General features: G+C 46.5%; 8 protein-coding genes across 8 annotated transcripts; 6 read left to right on the forward strand and 2 right to left on the reverse strand.

The window, feature by feature from the left end:
• Positions 1-809: 809 nt before the first annotated feature.
• On the reverse strand, positions 810-3081 carry N7529_000272 (putative GTPase NOG1; the record flags this gene model as incomplete). The annotated part of the gene is made up of 5 exons (XM_057235803.1): positions 810-851; positions 911-2604; positions 2659-2760; positions 2875-2983; positions 3061-3081. 5 exons carry the CDS (start codon positions 3079-3081, stop codon positions 810-812), a joined length of 1968 nt encoding a protein of 655 aa, XP_057102606.1.
• A 582-nt stretch (positions 3082-3663) lies between these two features.
• On the reverse strand, positions 3664-4721 carry N7529_000273 (polyamine acetyltransferase; the record flags this gene model as incomplete). The annotated part of the gene is made up of 3 exons (XM_057235804.1): positions 3664-3699; positions 3753-4205; positions 4353-4721. 3 exons carry the CDS (start codon positions 4719-4721, stop codon positions 3664-3666), a joined length of 858 nt encoding a protein of 285 aa, XP_057102607.1.
• A 3396-nt stretch (positions 4722-8117) lies between these two features.
• On the forward strand, positions 8118-10381 carry arg2 (acetyl-CoA:L-glutamate N-acetyltransferase; the record flags this gene model as incomplete). Its single annotated transcript, XM_057235805.1, has 3 exons — positions 8118-8168; positions 8225-8371; positions 8432-10381. 3 exons carry the CDS (start codon positions 8118-8120, stop codon positions 10379-10381), a joined length of 2148 nt encoding a protein of 715 aa, XP_057102608.1.
• A 1083-nt stretch (positions 10382-11464) lies between these two features.
• On the forward strand, positions 11465-12204 carry N7529_000275 (uncharacterized protein; the record flags this gene model as incomplete). The annotated part of the gene is made up of 2 exons (XM_057235806.1): positions 11465-11645; positions 11678-12204. The coding sequence occupies 2 exons, from the start codon at positions 11465-11467 to the stop codon at positions 12202-12204; spliced, it is 708 nt and encodes a 235-aa protein (XP_057102609.1).
• A 24-nt stretch (positions 12205-12228) lies between these two features.
• Positions 12229-12633, forward strand: N7529_000276 (uncharacterized protein; the record flags this gene model as incomplete). Its single annotated transcript, XM_057235807.1, has 1 exon — positions 12229-12633. The coding sequence occupies one exon, from the start codon at positions 12229-12231 to the stop codon at positions 12631-12633; it is 405 nt and encodes a 134-aa protein (XP_057102610.1).
• Positions 12634-13159: 526 nt separating this feature from the next.
• On the forward strand, positions 13160-14927 carry N7529_000277 (Amino acid/polyamine transporter I; the record flags this gene model as incomplete). The annotated part of the gene is made up of 3 exons (XM_057235808.1): positions 13160-13777; positions 13837-14281; positions 14332-14927. 3 exons carry the CDS (start codon positions 13160-13162, stop codon positions 14925-14927), a joined length of 1659 nt encoding a protein of 552 aa, XP_057102611.1.
• A 388-nt stretch (positions 14928-15315) lies between these two features.
• Positions 15316-16284, forward strand: N7529_000278 (alpha/beta hydrolase; the record flags this gene model as incomplete). The annotated part of the gene is made up of 1 exon (XM_057235809.1): positions 15316-16284. One exon carries the CDS (start codon positions 15316-15318, stop codon positions 16282-16284), a length of 969 nt encoding a protein of 322 aa, XP_057102612.1.
• A 3359-nt stretch (positions 16285-19643) lies between these two features.
• Positions 19644-20358, forward strand: N7529_000279 (uncharacterized protein; the record flags this gene model as incomplete). Its single annotated transcript, XM_057235810.1, has 4 exons — positions 19644-19814; positions 19878-19988; positions 20062-20187; positions 20239-20358. The coding sequence occupies 4 exons, from the start codon at positions 19644-19646 to the stop codon at positions 20356-20358; spliced, it is 528 nt and encodes a 175-aa protein (XP_057102613.1).
• Positions 20359-21301: the final 943 nt, after the last annotated feature.

The raw sequence follows: 21301 nt of genomic DNA on the forward strand, positions 1-21301 counted from the left end.
ATCTCGATAATCCTAACGATAGTCAGCGGTGATTTCTGAATGCCGATTATGTGGTTCCGGTGCAGGACCTGGCCGACGACCTCGAATACCTAGATCTAATTTCAGACGGGAATTTTGGTGCCATGAGGATTAAAGTCGCCGTGTCTCGGTCAAATTTAATAAGCCCGACATAAAAAAATGGTCTAAGCTATCTTTAAAGTATATTAAGTCGTTGAATTATAATTTATACTATGGCTGATGTTACGGATATTTGGTGAGATTCCTTCATATAGATTGTGAACGATCAATCGTGAATTTGATGTACGTGTTGATGGGCAAAGAGGCTCAAGTCCCAATACATAGAGCCTTGCAGTTAAGCCCACGCACGTACCACGCGGCTACGATCTGCACCTGACGAGCCGCCGGTGAGAAACGACCAGGATCCACTGTCTCGACCTATGGGGATGACAAGGTCCTATGCTACATGGGACATGCATATGACAATGCTTGATAGTGAGGACCCTGAAGATCACAGGCCAAAGCTGTACCAAATATAATCTGTATTGGTATATGCGAGATCATCAAGTCAAGAACTTTTTATGTCCTATTGACCAGGAAAACAACTTCCACAAATCGTTACTGTATGTAAACATCCACAGCGAAGAGTCGTGGAAACCAGAAATGCGCGTCAAATGAACATTTGAACGAAACTCGAGAAAAAGAAGAAAACAAACGCCCAACACCATTTTGCACCCGGCATCGAAACCAATGGACAATGATTAAGAATGGGTCTCGTTTCGTCCGCGTCGACTGCTTTAGCAGTAGGGATCTTAACGACGGTCTGTCTTGCCCATACCACGCTTTCCGGAGAACTATAGAAAATGGTTAGTAATGATAAAAGACTGCGAAGGGGGTTCGGTTTATAACATACCAAGTGCTTGGCGAGAGAGGCAGTGGTGTGACGATCAGCCTCACCAGCACGAGCCATGCGGTTCATCTTCTTCTGGCCCAACTTAGCCATACGCTCAGCCTTGTCACGGTTGCTGAAGCTGGTAACACCGTCCAGACGACGATCAGTAGCCGGTGTGTTGCGAGCGAGGCTCTTAGCGCGAGCGAGGGCCTTGTGTGGGTTGTCATCGACGTCCATGGCGTCCGCGTCGGCAGTAGCCTCACGGGCAGTGGTACGGCCACGAGGCCGGGATAGGGCGTCGTTGCGGGCACGCGAACTGGCAGCATTGATATCGTAACCAGCGGAGTCGAGACCTCTGGTAAGCTGGGAGAGAGTCTTGGACTTGGCGCTGCGGGGGATTTGGGCGCGGTTCTTGAGAGACTTGCGCATCTTGGCGTCGTTGCGCATGAGAACACGCTTCTCGCGGATCAGATCGGCCTTGAGACGGTTGTCGGCATCCTCTGCATCCTCCACGCTCTCGTCGGAATCGTAGTATCCATCCGCCTCGAGCTTCTCTTCCTCCTCCTCGAGAGCAGCAAGCTTGGTCTCGATATCGGGGTCCACAAAGTCGTAGATGTTCTTGCCGTTCCACACCTCGGGGATGACGTCGTGGTTCCAGTCCTTGTTGGCGAGATCGTAGTCGCGCTTCATGTCGAAGCTGTAGACACCAGCACCGCCGTTCTCCTCTTCGATATCGCGCTCCAATCTCCGGCGGTTGGGGTCATTCTTATCGTATTTCGTGAGGTTCTTGACGGCCTCGGGAATGAAAGTCTCACGCACACCGCCCATAGGCTGAGCAACGTGGATACGGGACAAAACATCACCAAGACGACCACCAGGGGTGGCAGCGGTGGAGCCAGACTTGAGCTTCTGGGCAACACGCTCAGCGAGCAGCTTGTCACAAGCGGCGTTCTTGACGGCAGTCACACCCTCGGTGGTGGTGCAAGAAACCTGCAGCATCTCGACATCCTCAGCCTTGAGGATATCCTGAAGCTGCTCCTGGTACTCGGGCTCCAGATCCTCGGGACGGCGCACATCGATCTTGTTGACAACAATGAACACAATCTTATTGGCGAAAAGGGGCTTGATGCTGTGGAAGAGTTTGATCTGGTCACCAACGGAGTATCCACACTGCTCGGAAAGATCCATGAAGTAGAGGATAGCGGACCGAAGATGGGCAACAGCGGTGATAGACTGCATTTCAATGGTGTTCATCTCCTCCAGGGGGTGGTCCAGAATTCCGGGGGTATCAATGGCTTGGAAACGAAGGTACTTGTAATCGAAGTGACCCACGAACAAACTCTTAGTGGTGAAAGCGTAGGGCTGAACATCGACATCGGCGCGGGTGATGTTGCGCAGGAAGCTGGACTTTCCGACATTGGGGTATCCACAAATCAGGAGGGTACGAGTGTTGGGGTCAATCGAAGGCAGACGACCCAAGTGCTGGCGGACCTGCTCCAGGTAGACGAGGGGATCCTTCAGACGGCGAGTGATGGTGGCCATACGACCAAGGGCAGCACGCTTAAGCTGCTTGCACTGGAACAGAGACTGCGCATACTTGATAAGACGGACGTAATCGCGAGAAACGGTTTCAATCAGGTGCTTGGCGGTCGAGACCTGACCAAGGGCGATACGGAAGTGGTCGGCATCGTAAAGAGTGTTCATCAAATCCTTGTCTGGTAGATATTAGACCCCACTCGAACAGCCATGATCGCCACTGGAAAACTTACGGAAAGGATGGATATCAACCAAGCGGGGGAATCCATCGAGAATGTGCTGGAACTTCTCACAGAAAGTCTCCTGAGTGTACTTGACCTTTCTGGTGTAGAAACCTGGTGAAAATTTTCAAATCAGCGATTGTGCTTTATCGATAACCGCGATAACTATTTTTTTCTGCATTTTGCCGCCTCATGTCGAGTCAAAACCAAAGTGATTGGAGATCGTACCTCTGATACGACTGATCTTGAAACCAGCACGAATCTGAGTGGGCAGCTGACGCTGAGTCCGACTCAGGACAATATCCAGGAATTCCTGGTGTGTGGGCACAGGCGCAATCTATTAAGCGGTGAAAACAGGTCAGCGGTCGGTCTCGTTGAAATAAGGCGCAAGAGTTCAGTCGACAAATAACTCACATCTTTCCACGTAGTCTTCATGATGGGCACTGTCACGAGTCAAACAAATACTGACTCTTCAAGTAATCCCGTGAGTGAATGGGTGTTGATAGAGTGGGTTTTTCTCCGCGAAAAAATTGTTGCCGTCTTTTTTTCTGCCAGGCGGAAGACGAATGCGGGGACAGAGATTGGTCGAACTTTCATAGACGAGTCACGTGATCCGAAAATCGGCTGAAGAATTCTCAGAACGAATGTGAACTTGATTGTATATACTATATATTTTTTTTGTTTGAACAAAAACCATCATAACCGTGTTTGCGGGAATCATTCAACGCCATGCTCATATACATCGCATTGTCGTCACCTATGGTATACACAAGCCATTGTAACCAATCCAGGATGCCCAGCCGTTTCCGCCCAAATCCATAACAGTGAAGAATGGCATCACAATCCAGCCACCCAAAGAAACTCCATTGCTTTTATCAAACCCCTGTAGGAAATACCCCAAAGATGAGCCAAGACGTGAACCTGTGTAATAGGGGGCATGATAAACCCATAAACCACCAGTGGCCTGATGTAGTCCACGCCGAAGAAAAGATGCAAAAGAAAGACCTTCAAACTTCTTCAATCCTCCAAAGGCTCGGGGCCAAACTCGAGGATCTTAATTTGAGATTAGTAGATGTTTTTTTTGGTGATGATGGAAGATTACATACCAGATCAACCCAGCCGCCACCACCGAATTGACATTTGCTAGGGCCACGGGATTCGAAGCCAAAAGACTGGTAGAAAGGAACCAAGTGCTCATGTGCAATAATAGCGATGCGGTCGGCAATCTGGGCCTCTTGGATGCGTTGAATGTATGACTTCATGAGCGTGCTTCCGACCTGCTTGCCCTGGTGCTCTGGGTCCACTGCGAGGGAATGAATGGCAATTGTGCTGCCTCCTTCTTCATGACCAACAGCCTGACCGTCCTCGAATGACCAGCGCTCATTCTGCCAGTTGACCGGAAGTCGCATCGACCGGTCTGTCACAGAAGGCTCTGAGGTGCGAGTGGCAATGATGTGCCCAACAAGAATTGGACGAGGCTTGGTCTCTCCTTCTGCGAGAAGAGGAAGGGTGAAGAGGCCCAGACTCAGCTCCGGGCATCTGGTGAGACGGTAAATGAACTATCAAACATGTTCGGTCAGCAAAACAAGCTCCCTTCTTTTCATTTCATTTCGGCATCGGATCAAAGCAACCGGCGATGAACACATGATGGGTGATCGATTCCAATGAGGTGTGGTCCTGACGAAGGTCCACAAGGGCAGCCATACCTTATCATGAGAGCAACGCTCCTGCTCAGGGAAAGCTTCCTCCACCTTCACACAATCATCGACGTTTGATACAGAGAGCAATTGGACGAATGGATGCATCTCATCCAGCTTTGTGCGGTTGTGGGTGTGGGGGCGGCGGTACCAGTATGGGTAATCTTGACCATTGTCCTGATCAACTGATACATAATCCTCATCCACCTCTTCCTCATCATCATCATCATCATCCAAAGGGAAGCCATTGGCCAGGGCAATGCCAGCACGGCTCATGATACGGGACAAATCGCTGTTTTCGTCCGCATTGGAGAGCGGACGAAACCCGTTATCTTGGCCGGGCATGGACTCGGAGGGGTAATTGCTTTGATCGGACATGATTGGAGATTATAACCAGACTCAAAAGGGGATTTGGATCGGTTGGATTCGAAATCACCGAGACTAGAATGCCTAGGATCAATTGAAGTACAGGGGGGGGGCCCGGTTCGGTCGGTGGCGCGAATGGAGATCGAGGGATATGAATCTAGAACGGTGGAGATTAGCCTCATGCAAGTAATTAGAGATCAAATTTCCAGGTGAAGAAACAACCTGAGAAAGTCAATACAAATGATATTAACCACAGCTGTTCTTTTTAATTGAAGGTGTGTCTCCTCCGGAGCCAATATTGGCAATTCACAGATAGAATTTGTGTCGACAGTGTGCGCAAGGAGGGGCGCGATCGGGATGAGGTTGAAGAGGAAAAAGCACCATGCACTTACTTGAGCTTGTTCATATGAAATTGTAATTGTCTATTTAAACGTAGACAATTATCAAGATCACGATCAAGATAATTTTGTTCCTGGGACGTAAATGACACAAGAGTTGGGAGGGAGGAACTTTTGAGTGGCGGGGGAATTCCACCGATAAAGTACAGAATACCTATCAGTACCGCTCTTCCACTAGTTGCTCTATTAATCTGTAAAGTACCCTTCGGTACCGCGACCTTTTGCCCCAAAGCGGTCTAAGAAGTCAAATTCCTCCATGCTTCTAGAATTTTTTATCTGCCTGTACTTCAGAGCTGTAAGTGCAGACTATGTATAGAAACAGAGAAATCTAGGACAATTTAGAAGAAGTCTAGAAGCTAATGTACTTTGACCATATTCTACTACCCATATTGGGTCTCGGGCCTGCACTTGACAGGTCCTTTTAAACCCTGGATCCACTAAGATCCTTGTACGTAGTCGTAGGAGATGTCACAAGCTTTCTTTGCTTTATTTTTTTTTGAGACTAAGGCCATAGGAAATAATAATGAAATTTATTAAGCCCTAAATTAGATTACATATAATCGGGTCGTCGAACGCGGCCACCTGGCGGTGTCCGGGTTCCCGGGTCTAATTGCCACCCGGGTCTAATTGCCAATTTACCAATTCCATCATTGAATTCATTGAATTTAAATAGCATCGCCTTCTGTATCAACACAATAAAGATCATCTATTCAATCCTGGGCCCCTTCTGCACTATTATCATCCTCAATTTCTCCTGGATTTTCAATGTCGCCGTCCTCAATTGCTTTTAAAATAGCTGCATCCCGCCATGATTTCTTAGATCGGTTGAACATCTGCAGCCTTTCTCGGTCGGCGCGGTCAGATATTTGTTTTTTACAGTCCTTAACTAGGCGAGGGCCTAGTTCAGGAAGTCTGCGCTTTGTTTTAGCAGTATTAGACTGTTTTTTCCGTCGTAAAATGCGAACATTGTCCTCCGCAAATTGAGCACCAACTTCGGCAAGAGCGAGTCCACCTGCTAAAATCCGAGAAAGACTATCCCGCACCTTCGGGGAAATTGTAGCATCATTCTGTATATGCTTCACAACCTTATTGCTCGCTTTTCGTAGCTTTTGGACAGTTGTAGGTGGTGAATTTGGTAGTGAACTTGATAGTGGTGGGGGTGTAGTTCCGGCAATATCATGAACTATAAACCCGGGCATTTCAGGGAGATCATTGTCTACCAACTTCAATTTTTCAAGGCCTTTGTCTGAATTGACAGGCCAAATTCCAGTTTCTCGGAACCCGTGTCGAATTGTCCGCTCGGTTAATGATCGTGTGCGCACATCATGAATACCCGCGAAGAAATTGGCTTTATGTTTCGCATCACCACCCCAAAAGGCAGTCTCGTTGTTGTATTGTTTGTAGTAATGCTTTAAGACCGAGAAAGGTGTATCATCGAGAGGTTGGCAACCATGTGTTGTATGTGGAATAAAGCAGTAAGGAATAATGCGTTTTGTCCAACAAAATTCAATGAAATCATAGGTCAAATGTGAACTATGATTATCCATTAAAAGAAGACGATATTCCCCCTTTTTAATACGCAATGATGTAAATTCATCGAACACCTGGAGCCATGCAAAACTAATGATTTCATCAGTCCAGCCATTTGGGGTTGGACAAATTGTGTAGTTGTCTGGTAAATTGGTGTCGATAAACCAACTTTCCATATGGAATTGTCCCTTCACTAAAAACCATGGCGGCATAACCCAACCCGTAGCTGAGACACATTCAATACCGGTAAGCGATTCAGCTTGACCACCGGTACTATTATATGAATTGCCCCGGGCTGAAACAACCTTTTGAGCCTTCCCTTCGCCAATTCGAAACCCGGTTTCGTCGAAATTATATAGATTTCTCGGGCTAATATTGTAGTTTTTGAGCGTAATTTGTAGACGATCGTACCAGGAGACAATATAACCAGGATCTGCGGCCTGAAACCGTGCTTTCTCCATTGGTTTTTGGGTAAGATGCTCAAAGCGTGGTGGTAGGCGAGCGATAAAATCGTAAGCCCAATTCTTTCCAAGCGTGCGAGCGGGGTTATGACGCCGAACAATTTGTAAAGCAGTACCTTGAATTTGGGCTGTAGATGGTGGAGAAAAAGCCTGATCTAAGGTATCAATCCATAGAATTAATGCCTTTTCTTGCTCAGGATGTAGTGCTTTATTGGGTCCGTCACGGTTGTTTCGAGATGTGCGACCGTGGATACGTCCTTTCAAGGTGCCGCGCGAGATGTTGAATTGCTTAGCGGTAGCTGTGATGTTGGGTTTCTTACTAGCATGGTATGCTAATAAGGCATTGGCAATGCGAATCTCCAATTCTGAAGACATGATATAAAGAATTGGGGGTGTAGTGAATGATTAAAGAAGATGGAATTGGTAAATTGGCAATTAGACCCGGGTGGCAATTAGACCCGGGAACCCGGACACCGCCAGGTGGCCGCGTTCGACGACCCGATTATACATATATATACGAAATGATGCCTCTTTATAGTCCGGAAAGAGATGTAAAAAGAGATGTAAAGAGCATGCAAAAAGATATGCAAAACCAGACGTTAGAAGAGAGGTACAAAGCGATATAAAATTTGAAGGGGTTCTGAGGAAACTGTACATATATGCATGTGTAGAAAGTGACAGAAGACCTCCGGGCGGTAAAACCCTCAAAGAGTAAACATCTGCTCTGATTAGTTCAAAAGAGAAATGGCGGACGGTTATTGGACTCAAAATGTGAGCATTGGAAATATTGTTCTGGATATGGTAGAAAAAAACTAATACCTCGGCCTAATAGACGTTGTAAGGCTTTCTTATGCGGTGGACCTAAATGCCTCTTATCAATCTCGGTGATGATCGACAGGCGGTGAACACCCGATGCGTCATTATTTTCTTTTTTTTATTCTTGACTCATATCTTACGACTCTTCACTGCTGTGAGATTGTTCCTTAAGGTCGCATACACTCTTGGGACCAGTGGCAACCATGAGCCACCGAACATTGAGCTGGTCTCGAACGGCCAAGGCCTCGGTGAAGGTGATTGATGGCCAAGCTGTTTGGATACATATCGATCACTAACTGACAGTGTATAGCAGCATGTCGCTCGTCCCAGTGACCCCACTACGGTGCGCCCGGCACAGTCGCTCAATATTCGACACCAACAAATCGCCGAGTTCTCCGGCAGCAGCGAAAGCCAAGATCGCCTGGCCCACCGAGCAAAAGAGAAATTGCTTGATCGGGTAGGTGATGGACGATTATTGTTCTAGAGCTCCAACTAACGAGGGTTTGGTTTTGACTAGGAATTCTTTCTGAGCTTGCTGAGTTCCGCATCGACCAAGCGTGAAGCAAAGTCCTACCTAGCTCGGCTCAAAGCTAGCCCTGCCAAACCGAGCCAAGACTCCATACCCGAGCCTCCGAAAGAATCTGCATCGGAATCTCTGCCTTCTGGTGTGAACCTAGGCTCGTTCTATGGTGCCTCTAGGGCTGTTTACGACAGTCCTGTTTTCCGACAAGATACAACTCCTACCCCGCGAGCACAGGAATTACCCGAAAGGCTACACCTGGCCCTGATCAAAATTACCACACCACAGCTGCTCAATGATGATGTGATCAATGGAGTAGCCAAGACACTGTCACAGCTGGTCCGTCTGGGGATGGCATGCTGTGTGGTAGTCGATCCCGGAAAGATGGATGACGCTGCGGTGCGACAAACGGCCATTGAGCAGTCAAATCGGATTTCGGCGGCAATCGATGCGCAGCCCGACTCGAAATCTTTCCGTCTGGACTCGGCCTTGTCTATTTCTGAGCGGGGGTCGGGTCAACCCATAGTACTATCCCGGAAAGTACTCTTGAGCGCCCTTCGGGGTGGCCATGTGGTTCTTATCCCTCCCATCGCCTATCTCGAAGACAATCCCCGAGCTATACCAGTGTCAGCCAATGATGTTGCACTCGCACTTACAAAAGAGTTTGCTGGGTTATCAGTAAACCCAGATCCAGATGAGGATCCTACAATTACAGTCGAGCGCATTGATGCTCTCCAGAAGGAGGTCTCACTCGACCGTGTCATTGTTCTCGATGCACTTGGAGGAATACCGGCCTTCAAAGGTCCCCAGTCATCCCATGTGTTCATCAACATGGAACAGGAGTTTGACCAAATCAAGGAGGAGCTCTTCCAGGCACGGGGCTTGGCATCTGGAAACGACAATGACCTTATGAAACAAGTGAACGTCGAAGCTACACCCTCAATTTTAGAAAGTAACCCTTTCTCTAAGTTTGTCAACCAGGAGGTAGTTTCCCCTACCCCGCCTGGACAATCCAATGAGCTACCTGGCGTCAGGATGGAGAGGGCGCTAGATGGACATCTAGAGAATCTCCGATTCGCACAACAGGCCTTGGCTATGCTGCCATCAGCATCTTCGGGCATCATAACCTCCCCACAAGAGGTATCCAACTCATCCAGAGCACCCGAAGAGGTTGCATCTGATCTCTCAGCCGTCGGAACCCGTCGACAACGCAACCCCCTAATCCACAACCTTCTCACCGACAAGCCTCTTCTCTCGTCTTCACTGCCCCCAGGCCGGCGTGGTGCTTCCAACGGCGGCATACAAAATCCTATCAGCCATCTAACCTCCCACACGACATTCGTAAAACGTGGAATGCCCCTCACAATCCTCCCAAATCCTTACACAAAACCGTGGACGGCCCACAGACAACCACGACTAGGTCTAAATGACCCATCCATCGACCTCCCCCGCCTAGTCACTTTAATCGAAGACTCCTTCGACCGCAAACTAGACGTAAAAAACTACCTGGACCGAGTGAACAGCCGAATTGCCGGCGTGATCGTCGCAGGCGAGTACGAAGGCGGCGCAATCCTCACATGGGAGACACCGCCCGGTGTGCCCGACGACGGAAGTGAAGCCAGCAACGCCCGCATGGTCCCATACTTGGACAAGTTTGCCGTGCTAAAGCGAAGTCAAGGTGCGGGCGGTGTCGCAGATGTGGTTTTCAATGCGATGGTGCGTACATGTTTCCCCGAAGGGGTTTGCTGGCGCAGTCGTATGGATAACCCCGTCAACAAATGGTACTTCGAGCGTTCTTCGGGTACTTGGAAGTTGGCTGATAGCAACTGGACTATGTTTTGGACCACGCCCGGATTGGTTGGGAATTCTCAGCGTTTCCAAGATTATGAAGCTGTCTGTCGGGCGATTCAGCCTAGTTGGGCTGATAATAAAAGTGTCGTAGACTGAGGCGCCATGTATTTAGAAATCAGGTTCGCACATATCCATTGAAATCACGTTTGTTTATACTTTTCGCATTTCTTCAATAACACCAAACATTTTGGGGTCATTCAGATCAATCCTTGTGATATGTGCTTGTTCAAGCTGATTTAGCGACAGTACTCATAAATTCAAAAACAAAGGTTAGACGTTTCAGCTAAAAGATCTCGCTAAACCTCGCTGGTTGATTCCCCGGGATTCTCTAAACAAGCGAATATCGTTGATCCTCAAATAGTGGCGCATCTCTATCAAATGCACATGCAGCCGATGCAAGGGCGACATATGGCCAGTTTGCATCACGTCATAGGTCCATTGCTGCATATATTTTGTACACGTCACTAGTTCAAGCACATAAGAAAAGCAAAAACAAGTATCCGTGGGGTTGGTTAAATTTAGGAGCATACCGGCCCGAGATCGTGGAGCTCTCAAATTTACAACATGCGGATGAAAAGAGGATCAATTTGTGACAGAAACAGAAACTGGCAATGAAAGTGAGCACACTCTGTTAAAGGAGGATTTTATTGGCGATGGACAGTCTTCAGTTTGATGGCCGCACTGGATGGAAAACGTCTATATCAGTGGCCTTACAGGTCTGATATCTTCCAGGTAACCACTAACATGGATTTCTCTAGGTCAGGTGTGGAGATATGGATAGCTCCACCTTTGAAGCATCCTGGACAGGAATTTCATTCACACTTCAATCTACTGGTAAGGGAAGAGAAATCGTCGAGACTAGAATATCGCGAACAAACTTGCAGTTTTCCCACTTATTCCTCATCGTTATCAGGCTTGTTCGGTTGAAAACCATTGTGATGGGTGGCGGTAACATGGTTTATGATCGGTACTATTGTCGCCCGGGATCGCGAATGGCTTTGTGCGTATGCTCATTTGATATCTGTAGATTAATTGATCCGAAATCCTCGTGGATTTCATATCAAAATGTACGAGTTTACCGAGTGCCATCGGTGACGAATATCCTGATACACGACCAGGGCCCAATATGATGGCAAATTCTACAACATACCACCTGAGATATGCTTTGAATGCGTTAAAATGGGTTGCGATGGGATTGATTGGGTTATTGCTATGTTTACCGCCGGAATACCACTGGTGGCAATGGTGATAGGTGCTTTATGGGTCCCTCTTCAACTTTGCACGGCTATTTTTACTGTTCTCTTCGCGATATGCTCTGGAATCAGTATTACTGCAGGTAAAGCGGTCATACGGCATTTCAGTATGGTCTTTATCTCACGAAATGATCTTTAGGTTATCACCGCTTATGGGCACATCGAGCATATTCTGCGCATCCGTTATTGCAGGTTGCCTTGGCCATGACGGGTGCAAGTGCAGGGCAAGCCTCGATTAGAACGTGGTGCAGAGATCATCGAGCCCATCACCGTTATGTCGATAAAGATAAAAATCCATACTCTATCAACAAAGGGCTTCTATATGCACACTATGGTTGGGTTATCATGAAGCAGGAGCTGAGACAAACGGGCCGTGTGGATCTTCAAGACCTCTCAAGTGACCCCATCGTTACGTGGCAACCCAAAAATTATCTGTTTCTGCTCTTTGTGACTGCCTATGTGTTCCCTGTCATGGTGTGTGGCCTTCTGTTCAACGACTTTGCTGGCGGATTCGTATATGCTAGCTGCATACGGTTGTTCTTGATTCAACAAGGAATCTTTTGCGTCAACTCACTCGCATACTGGATCGGGGACCAGCCATATGCAGGTCAAAACTCGCCGCGTGATTCTTGGATAGTTGCGTTAATAAGATTTGAGGAAGGATAACACAATTTTCACCATGAGTTCCCGATGGATTACCGCAACGGATATCTGTGGAGCCAATGTGTCCCTACCAAGTGGTTCATTTGGCTCTGCTCCCATATTGGTCTTGCTTGGGATTTGAAAAGAATCCCAAAGAACGAGATTCAAAAAGGACAATTCCAGCAAGTGGAGCGCAAAATGGACTTTCAACAACAGGGCATATCATGGGGTACCCCATCAGATGAACTGCCAGTCCTAGATTTCTTGCGATTTGTGGAGATGGTTCAAGAAGGCCATTCTTTGATTCTCATGGATGGAATTGCTCATGATGTCTCGCTATTTATGGACCAGCATCCGGGTGGAGCGAACTACTTGCGGAACTATATTGGCAAAAATGGTACGAAGGCATTCCATGGTGGATGGAACCCATGCTCATTCGAACGCGGCCACTAATTTACTTTCTACGATGCGAGTTGCGCGGGTGACAGATGATAGCCATAAGAGTTAGATGTTAGCTGGGGAAAAAGATTCTAAAAAAATAATGGCTCCAAAACATGTCCGTGGCAATAATAATATCAGCAGTAGGCATAATATGTAATATCAACAAGATGCCACATACCCCGCCTTGGTTAATCTCTTTTAGGTGTTCGTAAGGCTGATCAGCGGAATTGCGGCAACATCCGAGCGTCGGAAGGGATGATAGGGGAGATTGTGCACTTCACAGCCAATGAAAGACGACTCCTTTGGCTTGTTTTCCTACCCAGCGACTCATTAGTCTATTTTAACAGTCATTTAGACCATTTGAGTCATCTAAGAACGATTTGCTTTCCACTGAGATAAGAAATATATACCTCGATCTTCTATTTCTGTTACCGCCCAGCAGCCACTGCCGTATTATCGTAACATTTCAAAGTCCACTACATTTGTTTCCCACCGTCTCTTCTCTTTCTTACGACCCTGATCTGATCCTTCCTTGCTCATGGAAGACCGTGTCCAAGACCTCGAGCAAAATGAGGTAATAACCACACAAGAAAATGAAGAAAATGACAACCTCAAGACGAACCACATAGGGGAAGACAATGCCAAAACCCAGGCAGTCATCTCGGAGCTTGACAATAAAAAGCGAGGGCTCAAACAGCGACATATTCAAATGATAGCCCTGGCTGGAACTATCGGTACAGGGCTTTTTCTTGCAACGGGAAAATCCCTAGCAAGGGGTGGACCACTAAGCATGTTGCTGGCATATGGCATTGTGGGAATGTTAATCTGCTGCGTGGTTTTCTCAGTAGCCGAGCTGAGTGCCCTGGCTCCTCTTTCCGGTGGCATTATACGACATGCAGAATGGTTCGTTGACCCTGCACTGTCCTTCGCGCAAGGCTGGAATAGTGTCTATGCGAATGCCATCTTGCTACCAGCGGAGATGGTGGCCTGTGCTGTCATCATAGACTTCTGGTCCGACATCAACCATGCCGTGTGGATTAGCGTCCTTGGTGCACTTTTGATCATTAGCAATATGTTATTGGTTGCTATCTATGGAGAGTTGGAGTTTATCTTTGCAATGATGAAGATCGCTCTGATCGTTGGTGTCAATATCCTAGTGAGCAAATCCTACGGCATAAAAGCAATCGTTTGATGGGATTTGACTGATTTTCACAGAGTATTTGTATTACGTCGGGTGCAGGTCCACAGGGGTATCCTATGGGCTTTCGTTTTTGGCGAGACCCTGGACCATTTGTACAATTTCTTGGTATTCCAGGCTCATGGGGGCAATTCCTTGGTTTCTGGCGTGTCTTGAGCAGTGCGGCTTATGCATTTTCCAATGTCGAGAACATCTCAGTTGCAGCGGCTGAGACGCAGAACCCACGCCACAACATTCCCAAAGCTGCCAAGCGAGTATTTTGGAGAATCTTGATATTCTATATGATTACAATCTTCATGATGGGTCTTATCGTTGCATCAAATGACGAGGGACTGATGTCGGATTCTGGTGATGCCGGGGCCTCCCCATTTGCAATTGCTGCCACCAACGTCGGGATCAAAGTGGTACCTTCAATTATCAATGCTGTTGTTGTGACGAGTGCATGGAGTGCCGGGAATTCAGGTGAGAAACTCCGATGTTGGCCACAATCTCACATTGCTAATAGATTATAGCAATGCTTGTTGGAACTAGGACGCTATATGGTCTCGCTCAAGAGGGCCATGCACCGCAGCTCCTCACCCGTCTCAACCGATTCGGGGTTCCTTGGTTATCGGTTGCCGCCGTCGGATCTTTCCTTGCCCTAGGCTACATGACACTTTCATCGGCTGCGTCTGTCGTTTTTGATTGGCTTCAAGAGCTAGTCTCCGCTGCTTCCCTAGTACACTGGATCAATATCGAAATCATTTACCTGCGGTTCTATTACGGCTGCAGGAAACAAAATATCAGCCGCACTGAACTTCCGTGGAAGAGCCCCTTCCAACCTTACGCAGCTTGGTTTGCTTTGATCGGGTTTAGCGTTATTCTGATTACCGGCGGATTCTACATTTTTATAGACGGCAACTGGAGTCCTCAAACCTTTGTTTCGTCATACTTCAACATTCCGCTCATATTCATCTTATATTTTGGAAATAAGTTCTGGCAGAAGACCCGGCTTGTCCCTCTAGATGAAATCCCAATTCGTGGATTCCTCCATCTTGCGAATGAAAATCCAGAAAACATCCCGCCCCCAACAATTGGATGGAGAAAGTTGAATATCCTTTGGGGTTGAGAATGAAGGGCATAGAATATATACAGGGAACTCTAACACTTTCCAATATATGTTGATTACTTATCAATCGGTCGCATCGCATCTGTGGTAATAAATGAGCTTTTGTCGAACTTCTAGCTACTCATTTTACTATTTCCACTTCATGACTTTATTGCGGTGCGTAGGAGATCACAGATTTAGGTATCAAAGCTGGGGATGGGAGGAAAAGTACGGAGTAAAGTGATGGTATTCTAACTATACATTTTCTTATATCTAATTTGAATTTGATTGGCCATATGCATAGCACCACCATCTGGACCCACTACCAAAAACATGGATCAGAGTCTCAGCACACGGTCATTTCATCATCTTGACTGCAACCAAAGAGCTCAAGTTCACATTCGCGAAAATGCCGAGTTTACCAAAACTGGTATGCATACCTGGATCTTGGCATAAACCGACATGCTATGACAAGGTCACCAAACTGCTTGAAGAGCAACATGGATTCAAATCTGTCAGAGTAACCCTCCCGTCGACATCAGGGAACCCAGCCGCAACCTTCAAAGATGATCTTGATGCTGCCCGCGAAATTATATCCAAAGAGATAAATAATGGGCATGATGTGGTAGTTGTTGCCCACTCCTATGGCGGAGTGGTCGGCAACAGCGCTATCAAGGGATTCACGCTGAAAGACGTCAAAAGCCAAACTCAACTCTCAACAACGGGACACGTCATTGGAATTATTCTTATAGCCTCTGGCTTTACTTTGACGGGACTGTCATTCATGGATCCATTATTTGGCCATCCGCCTCCTGCCTGGCGTGTCAATAACGAAACCGGGTATGCCGAGCTCGTTACTCCACCAAGAGAACTGTTTTATCACGATGTTCTTGCCGAAGAGGCCGAATATTGGGTCTCCCAGCTCACCACACAGAGTCTCAAGGCTTTGTTCGAGGGTGGCGAATATACGTATGCTGGTTGGCAAGACGTGCCTGTCTGGTATGTTGGTACGGTTGAGGATCGCGGGTTGCCGGTGTTGGTGCAGCGGATACAAGTAGGTATGGCAAGGGAGTTAGGTGGTATCGTTGAGCATAGGGAACTGCAGACGAGTCATTCTCCATTTCTGAGTCAACCACAGGCGACAGTGAACATCATGGCAGAGGCTGTGAAGGCATTTTCAGGACAGCCAGACGGGAGAAAATCGACAAATGAACGTCGTGCACTGATAGAAACGCCAAAAGCTGTACTTTGGCAACCTCTCACATGGTTCAAATTTGGATTGCCGTTGTTATTTGGACGCGTGTTGGGGAGGAGTTTCCTGCTGTTTCGTGGGGGGAAGAGGCTATGGAGGTCTCGGTTCGGTTTGCGTAGTGTTTGAGATCGTGTTAAGTGAGTCATTGTGGATATAAATGGGAATCATGTTGGTGGCCTGAGCCTGCGTTGCGTGTCTTTGCCTGTCTAAGCAGGATGTCGATGATGGGTCGTGAATGAGCATCTTGTTCAAAGATGTCTCAGGGTTTGTTTCGCTTTATACTTTTTCGATATGTCTATTTTATCCTCATTGTTATTAATATATCTCGTTAAAGGTGTCGTCGTGCCATCCTCTTTGCCCGTTCTACATATCTTGTTTACCCGTTCTATCATATGCAGTTGAGCTCTTGGTGATCACATCAAATCCCTTGGGTGTCGACAGAACCGTAGTCGTAAAGATGATAATTTGCACAAGATTGACTAGCGTCCACATGATAACTGAAATAACCATGTGGGAAACCATGGAAACTGAAGAACCTAAGGATAGGTCGGTCACGGTCAAGTGTTGTAGAGCATAAGAAAAGACATGGAGAAATGATGCATCACTCAGCATCATGACGCTTCTATTACAGGCAGGCACCGCAGGCTTGCTTCTGAATAGTTCCAACATACGACTTTTACAAAAGTCAGCGTACGTTCCACACCCGACAGGGATGCCATGGTCAACCCACTATACCAACCTGCCTAGTCCAGCTAAGTTCCGAGCGTCAACACAAGAGTTGCAATCGGCCTCTCGAAAAATGAAAATCCCAGTGGACCAGGGTCGTCGCTGCTTAACCAAATCCACCAATGTACGAGGGCTCTGCTCGCGAGATATGGCATGGAGCCATTCGGATTTGTAGTCAAGGGCTGCGGCCTGGGATAGAGTCCGTCGGTGTCATACTTTGAGCCAATTGAGTTGTGTTTACTCACATGAATTCCAAACCAATGATTCTCACACACATTGTCAGTATCCCAGCCGATCGCAATCTCAACCGCTCCGTTGATCAAGATCCATGATCGATGAGTCCAGCCTACAAATAGACGCTGGAAAAGCAGTAGAGTCAACTAAAACCGGTCATAATCTTCGGCCGCCCGTGCTACCTCTGCGGCAGACAAGAATATGTTTTCCAAGTGATTTACGGAAATATGGCGAATGCCTAAAGAAATTTAGCCAAATTTCTCTGCCGTTGGTGGAATCATACAATGCTAAGATCTGCCGTGGCTCTTTGGATGAATTCCAAGGTCGTCTACAGGGCTTGGTTATCCATTTCCGAGCTCGGGACTCTTCATCCAAGTGTAGCTACTAGTCCCCCTTGGAGAATTTGTATTTCAGTCAAAAGTGCTCCTGCGTACGAGCTTTCTATTCAGCTTTCTTTAGGGCCACGTCTCTTGGGACCTGGCCATCTGCAATATACGATGGGAGTTGTTCGAAGCCGTCATAATTTTCGCTGTCGACGAGAACAAAGAATTTCACAGAGCGGTGCTTTCGCTGCACTAGATTATCCCAACATCTGGTAGAGTTGATTGCGATGTGTACGTTCGTACCCTTGGTCAGACAGACGTAAAGTGTTTCCAGGTGCCACGTTATTGGCTCATGAGTCAACTTGTTTGGTCGCATAGGTTGGCACAAACCAACAAGGTTTTTAAATATGGGCATTTGCAGGAGCAGTCCAGAGAGGACAATATGAATGATTGAGGACTTGTCCGACCATCTTCTACATAACAACCGGTCACACTGGTCAGATGTTTAAAACCATAAGGAGTCAGTTTCCATCTCACTAGTAGACATTAAACAGACTTGGAGCAGCGTGGTCATTTTATTGTATAGTGTCGGGCTGAACTTGAGAGGAAATACAATGTAATTTTATTCCAGGATTCCGTAGATCCGATTTGTGTGCCTCTTGGGATGCCATGGATGTTCACCGTCGTTTTGACTACGAAATTGATAACGAGCCCTAAATTTTCAAACTTGGCCGATGAAAACTGACAAGAACGACTCGATGTTTGTAGACTAAAAGATTGAGAGATCAAAAGGTTAAAAGAACATTGTCCGGGTCGATCCCTTGGATGGAGTTTTATGTACGGCGGACATAAGAGTAGCCTACTAAGATAGCGAACAATGATCGCCTGTCTTGACTCATTTCTTGGTTATGATAGATCTACTTTCGAACTGTTTATCGATTTTTTTGGTATTTAAAACAATATTTCAAACTTCTATGGTTTTTGTCTAATTTTCTTCCGTTACTTCTTTTTGTAACACATCAGTATCTCTTTTTACCTCTTTTTGTGTCCCTTTATATACATCTTTTTATATCTACATATACGCCTACTTCTATCTGTGAATTTACTTTTACTAGAATTTAAAGTCAAGGAAGAGTGAGTGAGACTGCGCAGGGGAGGTCAACCAACTTGGTTCTGTTGAATTCACAAATCACAGCCAAAGATTATCTTATGTGGGACAGTCAATCGACTGACCAAAGAGCCAATCAGTGCAAGTGCGGGTGCTCCGCGGAATCACATCTGTGTCCCGTCGCACATGGATCTCACGCATTAACTCTGCTGCTGTCCTTGTGACATTCTCTGTACTGCGGTGTTATTTTAGGCAATATAATTTGGGGAAATGGTGGCTGAGTAACTTAGTAGATTTTCCACGGTTAGTGAAGTTGATATATCGGCAGAGAACAATGGGGTGGATAGAAAAAGCACAAAGACAAATTAAACAGACTCATTCTGAGGAGTATATATGTTGTTGATATTATAAATAGTACAAATGAGGCATCTTGGGAAAGCCACAGGTAGCCAACAACCAGGTTATGGTTGAGCCTGAGCCTGAGCCACAAAAGGCATCCGCAAAAGGCTTTCCTTTTCTCTAGTTTTGCAAAGATCTTCGAGAAACAGAACCAATGATACTAAAGTACTGATTATGGCAGCATCTGATGAACTTGTGTAGTATAATTTGATTGCGAAAGTTTGTGAAGCCGGATTGCCGGAAATAGAATGCTAAGTAACAAGGTATGGAGGAAAGACCAAATAAATGTGCCCCTCTAGTTCCGAGTCCCACGCGGGATATGCTAGAGACGAATACGCTTTCATTGATTAGCGTGGCTCTACACGTGAGATTTTGCATGTTGGGAAACGTTGGTTTCCATTGCAGCCAACAACAAGCCTAAAGCGAAGATCCGAAATGTGGGGTAATTGAGAAGTATGACAAAGGCGTTTGGGTTCAAGGATCTAAGAATCGAAGTCCGTGGCAATTTTCACATCGTTGACATCAGGTTGTCTTCTTGGTTGATCCCGGAGATCTTCGGTAGTAAGGTAAGTAATGGCTTGTTATATAAAGCCACCTGAATGCAGACGTTTTTCATCTTTATTCATCATTCTATCCGAGCGATACAAGAAACAAAAGCATCACACGCCCGTGCTTGACTCGTTATCGAAACAATAATGAAGAATTTCTTGGGAATCTTTAGCATTCTGGCTATCGCCAGCCCCTCGTTCTGCCAAAGAGTTTGCACCGCAGACGATGTCAGGGTCTCACTTCTCACGGTCGAATATCTTGCAGGTCAAATGCAGTCATTAGTAGATATTGATCACAGTGACATCGACCCCTCTGGTGTGAGTTTTAGCCTGACTCCAAAACTGTTACGATTGAGCAAGCTGACTATGCCCATCATCTAGCGTATCTATAGAAACTTCATGGTCCAAACCAATCATTTGATCCAGGATTTGCAGTGCAACATTATCGCAAGCCCAGATGAGCAACTCGCCATTTGCTCCGCTTATGAAGGCGTGAGTAGAGCCCAAATTTCCACTGTATATTGAAAGCAGTTCATTTAACAATTGAATCTTGCGACATATTTAGTTCGCTGCCAAAGAGCTAGCTTACCTCCATGTGTCTGAGGAACCCGAGTTCTATCAGAGGAACAACAATGGACCCAATGGTGTCAAGGTGCACGGGTACATTTTGCAAGCAGAAACTGCTTTGGAGGTAATGAATAATTCAGTTCGTTGCAGTCATTTCTTCTAACTCAAGATATAGAACTACACATCCCAAATCAGAAATGCGGTTCCTTCGTGCACTGATCGCATCGACGCAGCTTATCAGCCTCTGGGTGTGCAGCTTGCTCATCTGCTGCAGTCTTACCCTGGAACAGCTTAGTCGAAAGGAATGAGCATTACATCTAGGCCACGCGGAAACAGGAACGAAATTTGTTATTAGAGCTCTTGTTCCAGAATCCACCAGTCTGCCAATATTTATTCTTTCAGTTTTGATCAATATGTTTCTGGCAAGTCCAAATCTGTAGGCCTTGATGTAACCAGTGTTTCCAAGTTGGCGATATGCCACCATTGTTCTGCAGACATGGATCTAATCTCACTGATCAGATATGTTTCACCAAATGAACAAGATTAACACTCCAGAACTATTTCACATTAGTATCTTTGGTAAATACCCCATCGTTGCTGGATGGTACTAGCAGCCTCGGACCCTTCAATTCCCAGTTGGTTGTCTAAGGCCTCGATTCAGCTAGTCGCTTTTGTCTTTGCTAGTGATCGGCAGTGGCTAGTCAAGATCGCTGCTTTTTTCTCCTTTTTTGTCTTTCACGTCTTCAGCAGGGTTTACTCTAGAGCGCTTTGTTTAAGCCAACCTTGGAAGTGAATTCTAGTACGATTGCACCTCCAATTGGGCCATAAATAAATGAAACAACCCTTGTCCATCTCACCTCAAGCAGGTTTCATTTCATCTGTATCTGGCGCAAAGCCCCACATTATCGAATCGCACAAACTATTAATCTCGCCCGTCATCCAGGGGTTCATCACAGTCAAGGTGTGGCGTTTCTGCTAAGCGGCAGGGAGATGGAGAATCCGAAGCTATTCCCATTGAGCTCAACATCGGCAGATCATAAGTGGACTGCTCTTCATAGAATGATATGTTTGGCCAGATGGACAGGACCGACGCGCTAGGATCGTGTTTTGCCTCCACATTAAAGAAAAAAACATCCAATAAGGAACACGATTGGCTAGTCCTGTGTATTACATAATATCTATTTGTCACGTGTATATCATGAATGGCTCTATGAAAATTTGCATCGTCCACCAAAAAA

The sequence above is a fragment of the Penicillium soppii genome, assembly GCF_028829465.1.
Source record: "Penicillium soppii strain IBT 18220 chromosome Unknown utg000001l, whole genome shotgun sequence".
Classification (NCBI taxonomy): Eukaryota; Fungi; Ascomycota; class Eurotiomycetes; order Eurotiales; family Aspergillaceae; genus Penicillium; species Penicillium soppii.